The 14,227-nt window shown below is 43.8% G+C and overlaps 2 protein-coding genes across 2 annotated transcripts; both read left to right on the plus strand.

Moving 5' to 3' along the window:
• The first annotated feature begins 227 nt into the window (after positions 1 to 227).
• LOC6528226 (polypeptide N-acetylgalactosaminyltransferase 35A) lies at positions 228 to 2,392 on the plus strand. Its single transcript, XM_002089252.3, has one exon. It carries the CDS (start codon positions 364 to 366, stop codon positions 2,269 to 2,271), a length of 1,908 nt encoding a protein of 635 aa, XP_002089288.1. The 5' UTR covers positions 228 to 363; the 3' UTR covers positions 2,272 to 2,392.
• Positions 2,393 to 2,944: 552 nt separating this feature from the next.
• LOC6528227 (DNA mismatch repair protein spellchecker 1) lies at positions 2,945 to 6,415 on the plus strand. Its single transcript, XM_002089253.3, has 6 exons — positions 2,945 to 3,075; positions 3,135 to 3,184; positions 3,245 to 4,029; positions 4,090 to 5,177; positions 5,232 to 5,464; positions 5,525 to 6,415. Exons 1-6 carry the CDS (start codon positions 3,027 to 3,029, stop codon positions 6,071 to 6,073), a joined length of 2,754 nt encoding a protein of 917 aa, XP_002089289.1. The 5' UTR covers positions 2,945 to 3,026; the 3' UTR covers positions 6,074 to 6,415.
• The last annotated feature ends 7,812 nt before the right edge of the window (positions 6,416 to 14,227 follow it).

Consider the following 14,227-nt stretch of genomic DNA (forward strand, 5'->3'; position numbering starts at 1 on the left):
GTGCTGCCAACTTTGAACAGGAAATCAGCTGATTCTGACGCCAACAACAAGGCTTTAAAGTTAAAACACAGAAATTGTATACTATTTTTTTGTTTGTTGCTTGTTGATCAAAATAATTAGTTTAGCTCGACTGATAGCCCATTTATTTATTTTCTTAAAGGCATTTCTCTTTTGTTTTTTTACCCGACAGATTTGGCGGGAAAAAGTCGGAGATAGCAGCACCGCTGGCATCGCTGTGTCTGCGCTTTTGTGCGAATGCCGTGGTATGCAAATTGAATTTAATTTATTCCGATCATCATGGAAGTGACGAAGTAGCTGCTGAAAGAGCCAGTGAAGCGGACGAACTTACGCGAATCTCGATCCATGATGCAAATCAAGCGGCTCCTGTGCAAGTCCTGCGGCCTGGGCACCCTTCTGGTGGCGGTCGTCTGGCTGCTGGCGCTCCTCTTCTACTCGCACAGCCTGCGGAGCTCCATCCGCTCGGCAGGATGGAGGATCGACGAGGGGAACGTGACGCCACGGGCCGAGCTGAGCTACCAGGCCAGGGTCACCGTCGGATGCACTCCAAATGCCAGCAGGAACACGTCTACGATTGGGGAGTCGCCTGGGGCACCGAAGCCGCCCAGTGATCCGGAGCAACTGGAGCTGTTGGGTGTGGTGCGCAACAAGCAGGACAAGTACATCCGGGACATTGGCTACAAGCATCACGCCTTCAACGCTCTGGTGTCCAATAACATAGGGCTTTTCCGGCAGATCCCAGACACTCGGCACAGGGTGTGCGATCGCCAGGAGACCTTGGAAGCGGAAAACCTACCGCAGGCCTCCATAGTCATGTGCTTCTACAACGAGCACAAAATGACGCTGATGCGTTCGATTAAGACGGTGCTGGAGCGTACGCCCAGCTACCTTCTCCGCGAGATTATCCTGGTGGATGATCACAGCGATCTGCCTGAACTGGAATTTCATCTGCACGGGGATCTTCGTGCCCGCCTAAAGTACGACAACCTGCGGTACATCAAGAACGAGCAGCGCGAGGGCCTCATTCGATCCCGGGTCATTGGAGCACGCGAGGCCGTGGGCGATGTGCTCGTCTTCCTGGACTCGCACATCGAGGTCAATCAGCAGTGGCTGGAGCCGCTACTGCGCCTCATCAAGTCGGAGAATGCCACTCTGGCCGTGCCCGTCATCGATCTGATCAACGCCGACACCTTTGAGTACACGCCCAGTCCACTGGTGCGTGGAGGATTCAACTGGGGCCTGCACTTCCGCTGGGAGAACCTGCCCGAGGGCACGCTCAAGGTGCCGGAGGACTTTCGCGGACCCTTCCGTTCGCCCACCATGGCCGGCGGCCTGTTTGCGGTGAACAGGAAGTACTTCCAGTACTTGGGCGAGTACGACATGGCCATGGACATTTGGGGCGGCGAGAACATAGAGATATCCTTCAGAGCGTGGCAGTGCGGCGGCGCCATCAAGATCGTTCCCTGCTCCCGCGTGGGTCACATATTCCGCAAACGCCGTCCCTACACTTCGCCAGATGGAGCCAACACCATGTTGAAGAACTCACTGCGATTGGCGCACGTCTGGATGGACCAGTACAAGGACTACTATCTGAAGCACGAGAAGGTGCCCAAGACCTTTGATTACGGAGACATTAGCGATCGCCTGAAGCTTAGGGAGCAACTGCAGTGCAAGGACTTTGCCTGGTATCTAAAGAACGTCTATCCAGAGCTGCATGTGCCGGGCGAGGAGTCCAAGAAGTCTCCGGCAGCGCCCATGTTTCAACCTTGGCACTCGCGAAAACGCAACTACGTCGATACATTCCAGCTGCGGCTGACGGGAACGGAGCTCTGTGCCGCCGTGGTGGCTCCGAAGGTGAAGGGTTTCTGGAAGAAAGGCAGCGCCCTCCAACTGCAAACCTGCCGAAAGACACCCAACCAGCTGTGGTACGAAACGGAGAAGGCGGAGATTGTGCTGGACAAGCTGCTGTGCCTCGAGGCATCCGGAGATGCGCAGGTCACGGTGAACAAGTGCCACGAGATGCTGGGCGACCAGCAGTGGCGCCACACCCGCAACGCCAACAGCCCCGTCTACAACATGGCCAAGGGAACCTGTCTCCGGGCAGCTGCTCCCACGACGGGCGCCCTCATCAGGCTGGATCTCTGCTCCAAGGCTAACGGAGTGGGTGGCGCCTGGGACGTTGTGCAGCTGAAGAAGGCACCGGAGCCGGAGGGCAGGGCCAAGGAGGCCAGGAACTCGGACAAGGCGCTGTGAGCGATTTGCTCTGATGGCGTATTGCAATATTAGACTGATATCTGTTTAGGACGATGTGTATTATGTTTAAATAGCCAGTATTTTTTCATGAACTTTTTTTAATAAATATTAACGAAATGTTGATGGTGCAGTTTTAATTATGGCCAATGGCCAATGGTGGCCTTGGAAACAGGTTTTCTTTCAAATAATTAGCAAATACATATATACGTACGAGTATATTATGTCTGCATATTTAATGATTGTGATGACCTATCAAAATTCCACTTTGATTGTCGAAACGTATGTACAGCTTACATACCTATAATTTAATTTATGAATATATTTGGTAAGTTCAATTCTTAGAATATCACACTTTCGCTCCAATTTCGCAGAAGTTCTGAAATGCTAAAACACAGTACTCAATAGCGACGATTTGATTGAAAACGAATAAAAAATATTTTCTAAATGCCTATACAAAAAGAATAAGAACATTGCAGATCTTGAAGAATATATCATTTGAATTAAACAGATTAATATATAAATAATTAATCTTAATATTGAGTACCAATGCTTTTATACTTGATCATGATTTTAGGTTTACCTATTACAACCATATCAAAATAAGAATTTTTTTAAGTGTATGACTTTTTTGTGTATTTGGTATTATTTCTCAAAACAATGGTATTTTTGAAGGCACCAATAAACGGTCACACTTTGTTTATGCTGAAACAGGCGCCAAATCGAGTGATTCTAATAACGATTTTAAAAGCAGAAAGATGCAGGCCAAGGCAACCGACAGCAGACAGGAACCTTCCCTGCATATGGGTGAGCTAATAAGCAGCAAAATAAGTTATGTAGTTATTAAATTCAATGACCTTACGCAGACACAAATGCGCGTCGCAATTTCATCAAATTCCATGCGAAACTCGGCGAGGTAAGTGAATGCAAGGTGCACAAATCAGGTTTTACTGCATTCTACGGCGTAATTTTGCAGAAACCCGGAACTACAGTGCGGTTCTTTGACCACTCCGATTGCTACACGGTCCACGGCAACGATGATTGCGAATTGGTGGCCAAAATCGTCTACAAATCCACGGCGTACATAGGCGCCCTGCTGCCGGAAGACAAAAAGGAGACGCTCCAGTTCGTGTCCATGTCGAAGGGCAACTTCGAGCTGGCTGTGCGCGAGCTGCTCTTGGTGCGTAACTACCGGGTTGAGGTGTACGTTAAGAAGTCCAGCGATTGGGAAATAGAGTACCGCGGATCACCCGGCAATCTGCTGCAGTTCGAGGACATCCTGTTCGCCAACAAGGAGGTTTTAGTTGGAAACAGCATCATCTCGCTGCTGGTAAAGCTCGAGGGTGGTGGTCAGCGGCGTGTGGGTGTGGCCAGCGTGGAGCAGAACGACTGCAAGTTCCAGCTGCTCGAGTTCCTGGACGATGACTTCTTCACTGAACTGGAGGCCACCGTGGTGCTGCTCGGACCAAAGGAGTGCCTACTGCCCAGCGTGGACGGCGACTATGCTGCCGTTAAGACGCTGCTCGAGAGAAATGGCGTCATGATCACGGTGCCCAAGAAGAGCAGCGCCAACGACCTGCTGCAGGATTTAAACCGCCTGTTGCGTTTCGCCAAGGGACAACAGGAGGATGCCACGGGCTTAAAGGAGCTCCAGCTTCAACTGGCCTCCAACGCCCTGAAGTCCGCCATCAAGTACCTGGACCTGGTCAATGACGCCGGAAATCTTGGGCACTACGAGATCAAGCAACTGGACCTAAAACGGTAAGACGATAATAGCTTTTTTCTTAAAGAACCGAACTAATTCTTTATGTTGCCATACAGCTTTGTCCACTTAGACTCCGCTGCAGTAGCTGCGTTAAACATTATGCCCAAGCCAGGCACTCATCCATCCATGCCCTCGTACCGCTGGCAAAGCGTCATGGGCGTGCTGGATCATTGCAGAACACCACAGGGACACCGCCTTATGGGTCAGTGGGTCAAGCAGCCACTGCGAAGCCGAGATATCCTCAATGATCGGCATAACATTGTCCAGTGCCTACTCGAATCTCCGGACACAATGGAGACTCTGAGTCTCGATTACCTGAAGCGCATTCCGGATATTCTTATGTTGACCAAGAAGCTGATGCGACGCAAAGCCAATTTGCAAGATCTGTTCCGCATTTACCAGGTAATTCTAAGGACCCCGAAAATTCTAAAAGTTCTGCTTGAGCTCGGCAATTCTACGATAGAAAGTGTGATCTGTGCGCCATTTAAAAGCTTCCTGGAGGACCTGACAGGCCTCAAGCAGATGGTCGAGCAGGTGGTTGACTTTGAGGCCATCGAAAGGGGCGAGTATCTGGTGAAGGCTTCCTTTGACAGTCGTCTAATGGAGCTGCAACAGACGATGACCGAGCTTTATTCGAAAATGGAGAACTTGCAGGTCAAATGCACTCAGGAGTTGGATTTGGATGGCAAAAGTCAGGTGAAGCTGGAAAATGTGGCCAAATTGGGACACCATTTCCGCATCACTCTGAAGGATGATTCAGTGCTGCGCAAGAACAAGAACTATCGCATCGTGGATGTGATCAAGGGCGGTGTTCGCTTTACGTCTGACAAGCTAGAGGGTTACGCCGATGAGTTTGCCAGCTGCCGCACCCGTTACGAGGAACAGCAGCTGTCCATTGTGGAGGAGATCATTCAGGTGGCTGTCGGATATGCTGCCCCACTTACATCACTCAACAATGAGCTCGCCCAGCTCGACTGTTTGGTCAGCTTCGCTATCGCCGCCCGCAGTGCTCCTACTCCCTATGTGCGGCCCCAAATGCTCGAGGAAGGTGCACGCGAATTGGTCCTCCAGGATGTGCGACATCCTTGTTTGGAGCTGCAGGAGCACGTCAGCTTCATAGCCAACAGCGTTGACTTTAAGAAAGGTACGTTGAAAAATGACCTAGCAAGAGTTGTCATAAAGTTTCATTTTACTTCAGAGAAGTGCAACATGTTTATTATCACGGGACCTAACATGGGTGGAAAGAGCACTTATATCCGCTCCGTGGGTACCGCTGTGCTAATGGCTCATGTCGGAGCTTTTGTACCCTGCAGCTTGGCCACAATCAGCATGGTGGACTCCATTCTTGGGCGAGTTGGAGCTAGTGACAACATTATCAAGGGCTTGAGCACATTTATGGTAGAGATGATTGAAACATCTGGGATTATCAGGGTGAGTACAGCTTCAAAACAAACGAAATGTAATTCTTTATCTAGTATTTCCCTTTTGCAGACTGCCACTGACAAATCATTGGTAATCATAGACGAACTTGGACGCGGCACTTCCACATACGAAGGTTGCGGCATCGCCTGGTCCATTGCTGAACATCTGGCCAAGGAGACCAAGTGCTTCACTTTGTTCGCCACTCATTTCCACGAGATAACCAAGTTGGCGGAGACGCTGCCCACGGTTAAAAACTGTCATATGGCAGCAGTGGCGGATGCGGATAACTTTACTCTGCTGTATCAAGTGCGTCCGGGGGTCATGGAAAAGAGCTTCGGCATTCAGGTGGCGCGATTAGCGAATTTTCCCGACCATGTCGTCCAAAACGCGCAGGAGGTGTATAATGAGTTCGAGGACGAACATGTGGACAAGCAGAAAAAAGAGGATAAGGCTCTGCTGGAGAAGATTCAAGTGGCTATTCAACAGCTGTCAACAGCGGGGAACAACGTCGACATTAACGTGGAGGATTTGACCCAGCTGGTCACCCAGTTTACGAAGGATATTGAGCAGCTGGATAGTGATTACTTTAAATCCGTGCTGGCCACCAGTGAGGCTTGAAAAGGAGGTAGGGCCGAGTAATTGTTAATCGGGCAGTATTATTTAAGAGGCAGTTGTTCTTCTCACTCTTTATAACTTTTTTTTCCGTAAATATTATCCATTTTCATCACTTCATATTGCTTATGTAAGTTCAAATCATGCACCAGCATTTTCATCAATGGTTTTAAACCATATTCCTGAATTGATTACAAAAATAATTGAATATTCCTTCCATTGCTTTAAACATAAACATAAACCTAGACTAGATGATATTTGATTTTTTTCTATCGCGAGTACATGTTTTAATAAATAAACACTATTATGAATACATACAAGTCGATATGTATAACACCACGATTCCAATATTAACGCTGAATATCTTTACAGTTTAGAATCCAAGCCGAAACCACTAGGTGCAAAACAAGACGGATTTGCAATGCAAGTCGTTAATAAACTTCATGTTCCGCAACCGTGTCATGATTTGGAAACTCGGTGATTTGTGTGCTACTAATAGCGCTATGTATTTGTTCGGCTGTGTGCCAAGACACATTGAACACGCTTTTTAACTGAAAAATACGAGCCTGACAAACTGTCAGTTTAATCGGCCGGGTTTTAACCTCAGCCGTCAGTTGGGCTAAAGCGCCGCCGTTTCGCTGGCCGATCTTTAGCGCGACTGTCATTACCAAATTCAACTTAAGTGCTGTCAAAAGATAATTACCGTTTCGGCTTTGATTTTTCTTACCTTTTTCATTTTGAGACAACTAAATGACAACGGCGCTCTGAAAGGCCTAAACCAGTTTGTCTCCGGCGCTTTTGGTGTGATTCAATAAGTTGGCTCCATGGCTAAAACGGACAGTTTCAGGAGTTATTTTTTGGATGAATTAATACGTAACGGATTTAGACAATAATACGTAAAAGAATAAAAAGTTTATTTTCCACTTTTATATTTGATATTTAGCTATCTTGCAACTTTAAACATTTATTATTTCTCAGTGACAAAAAGCATCAAATTAATTTACATCATTACAACGAAGCGAATCGCCCTCAAGCCAGACTTTCCAAATCATACTCTCAAGAATCTTCGACAAGACATTATGTGTTCGGATCTGATATACTCCTCTGCCCATGGCTGTGCACACATTCAATTTGATATCGCGAACTCAACAAACATGGCGTGTTAGCAACGCTTAACAGCATCCAAAATTGACAGGCAACTTTAAATATATTGCCTTTGCGGCCAGTTCGGCATGCTTGTCTGCCACGATTAGTGGCAAGCAGCCAGCCAGCGAGGCGAGCTCTGCGATCCGGCTCCATCCCCATCTCCATCCCCATTCCCATCCAACTCCCGTGCCCCATTCCACACTCCAGCCAGCGAGGCTCCTTCAGAGCCAACTTCATTTGGGTGAATGGGGCGAAGACGTCCGATGCGACGCGACGCGTACAATTATTAATTTGATACGATATAATTGACATGTTGCCGATGCCAAAAAGGAAGCACTAACATGCGGCCAACAACAGCGGCAGCAGGAGCAGCAACAAGGTGAAACCTCGTAACTTGGCCAACAAGCTAAGCCGGAGCGACGCATATTAACGCCATGGCTTAGACACAAGGACCGGCGATCCGGCTTAGAGATGGCACTTGGCCATTCGCACTCGGCAAGCATCTAATCTTTGGGAGTACATTTTAAGATTTTTTAAGTGTGCTTAATACTTTAATCTTTATTTTGTTTTTGCAGGACTGATAGGTCCACAATTTATTAGCAGTATTGAAAACCATTTCTAGGTAAGGTTAAAAAAACTGTTTTTCAAATAATTTTTTAGGAATCTAAGATATTTTTTCGTTAAAAAAATTTGTTTTTCTTCAATACAATTTAATGAAAGGTAAAGGAAATAACCCTTGTATGTTTATATTATAATTTTAAAATATTGTTATTACTTTTTCTATAGCAAAGATGCCAAGATGGGGCTTTCATGCTCACCTCTATCGCTTCATTTTCATGCTCCTGCCTTTTTCACTGCCGGCCTCTCGTTTTGTGGCAGGCAGGCGTGTAAATTGTTTTTACTTAATCGTTGCGGACACAAACGCACATGTTGTTTGGCCACAGCAAACACAGCACACACAGCAACAATAACAACTTGCCTCTTTGCCGATCTCCTTTGATATCTTCTTGGCTCTGTGGCGCGCTTTTGGTAATTGCACTTCGTCCGCTGCTTCTGTGTTACCAGCCTTGTGAAGTACACTCATGGCCAAGCAAATAAAATCAAAAAATCTATAATACATTTGTCAGGATATAAGAAAATAATGAGCTTTAATAAGATAATATATCGATTCTTATGCTAAGAGCAGTATGAGATCATAAACTAAGTACTTTTTAAATTAAAGTTAAGATACTTTTAAAAGGGTTATTTTTATACCCTTACAAAGAGAAAATTGATTTCAGTCAAAATTGTACAACGTAGTGAAGGAATTATCTGCCACTGTAAAAAGTACATTAGTACATCTTTCATAACCCAAGTTTTTATAACTATGTCCGTCTATATGGCTGTCCGTCCGTTTCTGCGCAAGATAGTCCCTCAATAGAAACAACATTTACCTTTGGTTTTAGTGATCATAAAATATTTAATTTCGGCGTACACCCGTTTTATTTTACAATATAAAGTTTCGGTTTAAATTTGATTACTCAAATATATTATTTAGAGTAAGCCAGAAAATATACATAATATAGGCAACACTATCGAGTACTTCATTTATTTACCTACCTTGATTGCGTTAATAGTTTTTTACCTTATTTTGTACGACTTACAAAGAAAAAACATATTATTATCTATAATATTCATTAATAAGTTTTATTGCAGTGGCCATGACTGTGAGCAGAGGCCAGTTTGTTTGTGGAAAATTGTTATTTGCTGCTGGTAGCCTGTCTTTCAGTGGTTGCTGTTGTTGCACCGTTGCACTATGGGAAATTTGACCCCTTTTTCTGGCCAAAACCCATTTTCTGAAAGTCGGAATATTACAATAATATTTAGTGTACGCATTCATAATTGACCAATCTTTAGTGGTGCATACCAGAAATTTTAATAGATGGCGCCACAACAAAGAAATCAGCTGTTTAAAACAGCTGTTGCGCGTACACAAAACAACAATCTGCAACATTAAGTTTTTCTTTCGTTACAAAAGTTCTAATATCTTTGGAACCAAAGCGTTAATTTTCATTCTGTAAAAAGTATTTTAATCAGTGGGCCTTCTATTAGGCGTTTGCAACATTCAATAGAAAAAAAAAACTAGTGTTGTCCCAGTAATTTAGTAAAAATCTTAGTTGCTTTACCAAAGTATTTTTTTTTATAATGCCTAACTTTGAATAGAGATTTAAAGTGATTGCAGCAGATTGCATCAATAAAATATACCTCATATTGTAGCTTATTTAATTCTTGTTCATATTATTGTAATTTTAAAAACCACTTTTACCGATTCTGGGAGAATTTATAGATTTTAGACTTAACCCTACTTTTCCAAATTCAGAGTAATCTCATGCTAAACGGGAGTTAAACAAGGCGGTTGCTGAATTGTTTCGTTATTTTTATTAGTACTATTGTTGTTAACTTCTGTAAAATAATTAAGTATATAAACTCTATCACGAAATCAGTTGTTTTTGCTGAGATTAGAAAAAGCATACAAAAAGAAAGAAAGCCTCTACGAAAATTAATAATATAAATATAAGGGACTGTGCCACGCCCCCAGTTTTTGGGGTACGTTTAAATATGGTCTAGTGCAAATTATTGCAAAAAAAAAAATGAAATATCTTTATTCGTTCTGGAGTTATAAATTACAAATAATGGAAAGGGCGGTGCCACGCCCACAATTTTTGGTACCATAAAAGATATGGACTAGTGTAACCCCATACAAAAAATACCAATTGAATATCTCTCCCCGTTCTGGAGTTATTAATTTAGGCCAGAAAAAGTGGTCAAATTTCCCATAGTGCGTTGGCCAACTTCAGTCGGTCAGACATGCAAATTTTTTGGTGTGTCTAATGTTAGTTGTTTGTTAGTTTTTTATGCAAATTTTCTTGTTTCACTTGACAAATTGTCTGTTCGACTTAATGATGGAACGTAGGTTGGCGGTGCTTGATGTCCGACGGGTTTGGGGGAAAAGTGATTATGTGCACAGCAGTTTGGCTTTATGATTACGCTTGATTATATATGAGCCATGTTGGTACTCGTTTTTTGAGAAAGTTTTGTAAACTGTTCAAATATAAGTTGTGAAAGGTTGTAGTTTTCCACAATACGTAGTACAAGCTTTTTTGTATACATCATAATTTAACACAAAAGGCGAAATTGGTTATAACAATTATAAGTAAATTTTACTATGTAATTTGTTAGGAGCTCTAACTACTAGGGACATTCATTGTTTTTAAGTTCGGGGAATGGCAATAAAGGCAATTTAAGCCATAAAGAATAAGCTTCGACCTTTCCAACTTGTCTCGTGTTTATATCCCATTTATCCACTCTGACACCTTGCACAAAAACCTTGGTCCCCCAATTTACTTTGTTTTTTTCGCAGCGCAGCGCACCCAATCAATTATAGTTATAAAAGGCAGTGAAAAGGGAAAACCATTAAAATCTTATCTTTTAACCAATAATGTGGCAGATGGATGGACGGATGGATGCCCCCCAAAACGAGTGAGACAAAACCATCAGCCAGCTCCAACATCTATTATTAGTGGCCATATCAAAAAATGATTAGCAGAGCCGCCAAAGACGAAGGCAAAGCGATCCGATTCGATCGGTCGATGGTGTTGGCCTGAATGAATGGAGGGGCAAAGTCGTATAACAAATTATGAAGATGGACGGGTTCGCCTGGTTGGCTGCATCCACAAGACTGATTATAGACTTTAAGGTGTAAGCGGGGAGAGAAAACTACATAACACTAATTTCATTTTAAACGAACAGAAACGTTGCGGTGCATATAATTTAAATAATTGCATAGGCGCTGCGAATAGCCGGGCTATTGATGATGTTATCATGTTATGTTCGCATACGATCCACACTTATACTTAGTTGCTGTCTTACAATCTTATCTACTCGTACAATTTCCGCTGGCAGCTGCTGGTAGTCCGTCGGGTAGTCGACGCTTCTGGTTCCCCTTAATTATAATGTATCGCCTTAATGGGCTGCACTTTGCTGCCGGCACTCTCTCTGCCCCAAAACATTGTCTTCGTACTTGTCTGATTATTGGTTACTACGGGAGGAGCGCCATTTTAATCCACTGATAAAACAATTCAGTCCTCTCATCGGGATCGTTCCTTCGACGGTTCCACCATTGGTCTAAATTATGGTTACAAAATTTTATGAAGCCATTTATATCACTCACGAGATGTGCCGCCCATGGCATGTAGCAAATCGATGGGTTGTACCACGGGCTCCACTCCTTTTAGCCAGTTTTGTGAACCTCCCTTCGGTACTTGTTTTCAATTTCAGAAAAAGGAAATCGCCAATGAGGGTAGGCATTAAGTTATGCAATTACTGTTTACTTGCCCGTACCGGGAAATTAAATAATTATGGGAATCAGTCGTTTACTTGTATGCGCAACATACTCGAATGCCATAAAATAGAGTTATTTTTACGGAACAAACTTGAGAGTGCAGGAGAAGTGCTTTCAGAATTCACCAGAAGCACATTTCAATATTATTATTGTTTCGTCTTACAATTTGCATACATAGATTAACAACTAAAGTGTCCAAATTTGAGTTAAATTATTTAGGTTTTTGTTATATCTTGGCATCTTAATGGGATTTTTCTAGCAAACACCTTGACCACGCTATCGCGTTTTGTATAAAATGCCTGAAATATGAAATCCCATGCCCCGGCCTTATAAAGATGTTTTCATGAATAATTTTGAAGTGAGTGTTTCTTTTTTTTTTGCAAACAACCCAACTCTCCCGCATTATGGCAAGTGATTAGCTGGCAAGAAAAATTACTAAAGAAACCGAAAAAGGCGAAAAAATTTGCAAAAAAAAGAAACGTGTGCAATTTTTATTTACCAACACTCGAGAGCGGCTAACACAAATTTAACACTGGCCGCCGCCAATGTAGCCATCATGCGGCATGCAATATGCTCGACTAACGAGCAAAAACAACAGCAACGGCGGAGTGAAGTTGGAGTTGGAGTAACTGCAACATGGAAACTACCAAACTGCCTTCTCGTGGTAATCAATTTTAAAATTTATGACAAAATTTGCAGCTTTAAATTATGCCATTAAGCACGGCATGTAACTCATATCGTCAGGCTGCCTGCCTGTTAGCCCGACTGCCTGGTGGCGGCTTAAAACAAGAAAAAGCCGAAGGAGAAACATGTTAACTGCTTTCCTTCGCCCCAGTGCGAGTGCACCGGGAGAAAAGCGTGGCAGGTCGTGATATATGCTCCTCTACTTAAATATTCTTGATGCTGTTTCCTTTGGTAACGCAGTAACCGAAAAGTATGCTTTGAAAAATAGACATCGTCATTCCGATTTAATGTTAATTCCTTACTTCCATAACTTTCAGGCATCATTGTAGGGTTTTATAGCAACTTAAAATATTATTTTAAAATTGCTTCATTTTCCTACGCATCTTTTCGCCCAGTGCAGAGTGTGTGACCATGCAATGGCGTTTGCATTATACGCTCGTATTTCGCCACATTCAACAACGAGCTACAGAATGACGGGTGGTCATAACTCATGCCCGATGCCCCATTCCGTTCCATTCCGTTCCATTGCGCCCCAAGCCCCCCTCCCCAAGTTTCCGGATGGGGTCCACCGTCTGAGACCTGGGCAGCAGTTGTTGCAATTACAACTGGACACCACATGCTACAGCTGCCTCCTGTGCCGTTGTGTTCGTGTGCTCGTGTGTGTGTGTGTGTGTGTGTGTTAAATATTGCAATTTATCACGCAAATGCGTTTTTCAATTTTAACATGCCGCCAGGCATCATAAAAACGTTACAAACCCACAATATGAGCCAAGAGCCACGAGCAGTAGAAAGGCGGCATGGGGGTAAGCTGAGCCTCCAGTTGATGGGGTATCATAGGCTGCACGGAGCGAAAATAGGCCTGATAAAATCACCTGATAAATCTCTATTTCAATTTACACCCGCTAGCTGTGGAGCCTTTCAAATGAATTTCTCTTCATAATTTATACCGGGATTCGTTACTTTTCTTATAAATATTACTGGCATGCGAACGGTTTCGAAACAACTGTGTATTACAATGGTCCAAAGAAGCACTTGGGATTTGTACATGAAAAACCTTAAATGATAAAACTCTAAAGAAACACCTTAATGAGGTTGGACCTACCCAAAATGGTTGACCAGCCTTTCACTGGAAATCAATCAGCATTTCTCTCCGTGTGGCAACGAAAGCTGTGGATTACAGGAAATAAAGTGGCTAACACCGAGCAACCAACACCAGATATGGAGTCGGAGTTGGAGTCGGAGTCGGATCCCGGTCCCACAAGGTTGATGATGAGCCTGTAGGAGCTTCTGCCCACCTCATCGATGGAAACGGACGCAACACGAAATATGAGCAAGAAGAATCTGCTCCCATGGCGATGGTAATTGCAAAGGTGATAATCACTGGGAGAGTTGGGACATCTGTGGGCCGAACTGCGAGATAAATTAGAGACATAAGGCAGCCGACATTTTCCCAAGGAATGTCCACAATCTTTTTGATAAAGGCTCCAGTAAGCTAATTAATTACAGCAAATAAGTACATTTTTAAATCTATTCTTTATTATTTGTATTATTTTGTTATATTGAATACAGGAAAGTCTGCAATCTAATGCCTTTGGAAGCAACAGGGTAATTTAATTACGGGCACTACAGGTCACTTAATTGCTATAAACTAATTCGAAGCACTCTAAGGACCCAACAAAGGATCAGCCTCCTCCAGCTGCCAGTTGGCAAATGCACTCAACTCGAAATTACCTTACCCACAGTCCAATTAGCTGGGCAACCATGCAGCCGCTGCAGTCATATCCATGTCGGTCCGTTTGGTACGTTTGGTCCCCACTCCCGGCATTTGGGAAATGTTAATAAAATGGTCCAGGACATGCCACCATGGCAACGACACAGCGTTGTCAACGATTGCCAATTCGCAACATTCGTTAGCTGGGAGGGATGCCAGAGCAGTCTGAGTACTTGGC

The sequence above is a fragment of the Drosophila yakuba genome, chromosome 2L (genome assembly GCF_016746365.2).
Source record: "Drosophila yakuba strain Tai18E2 chromosome 2L, Prin_Dyak_Tai18E2_2.1, whole genome shotgun sequence".
Lineage (NCBI taxonomy): Eukaryota > Metazoa > Arthropoda > Insecta > Diptera > Drosophilidae > Drosophila > Drosophila yakuba.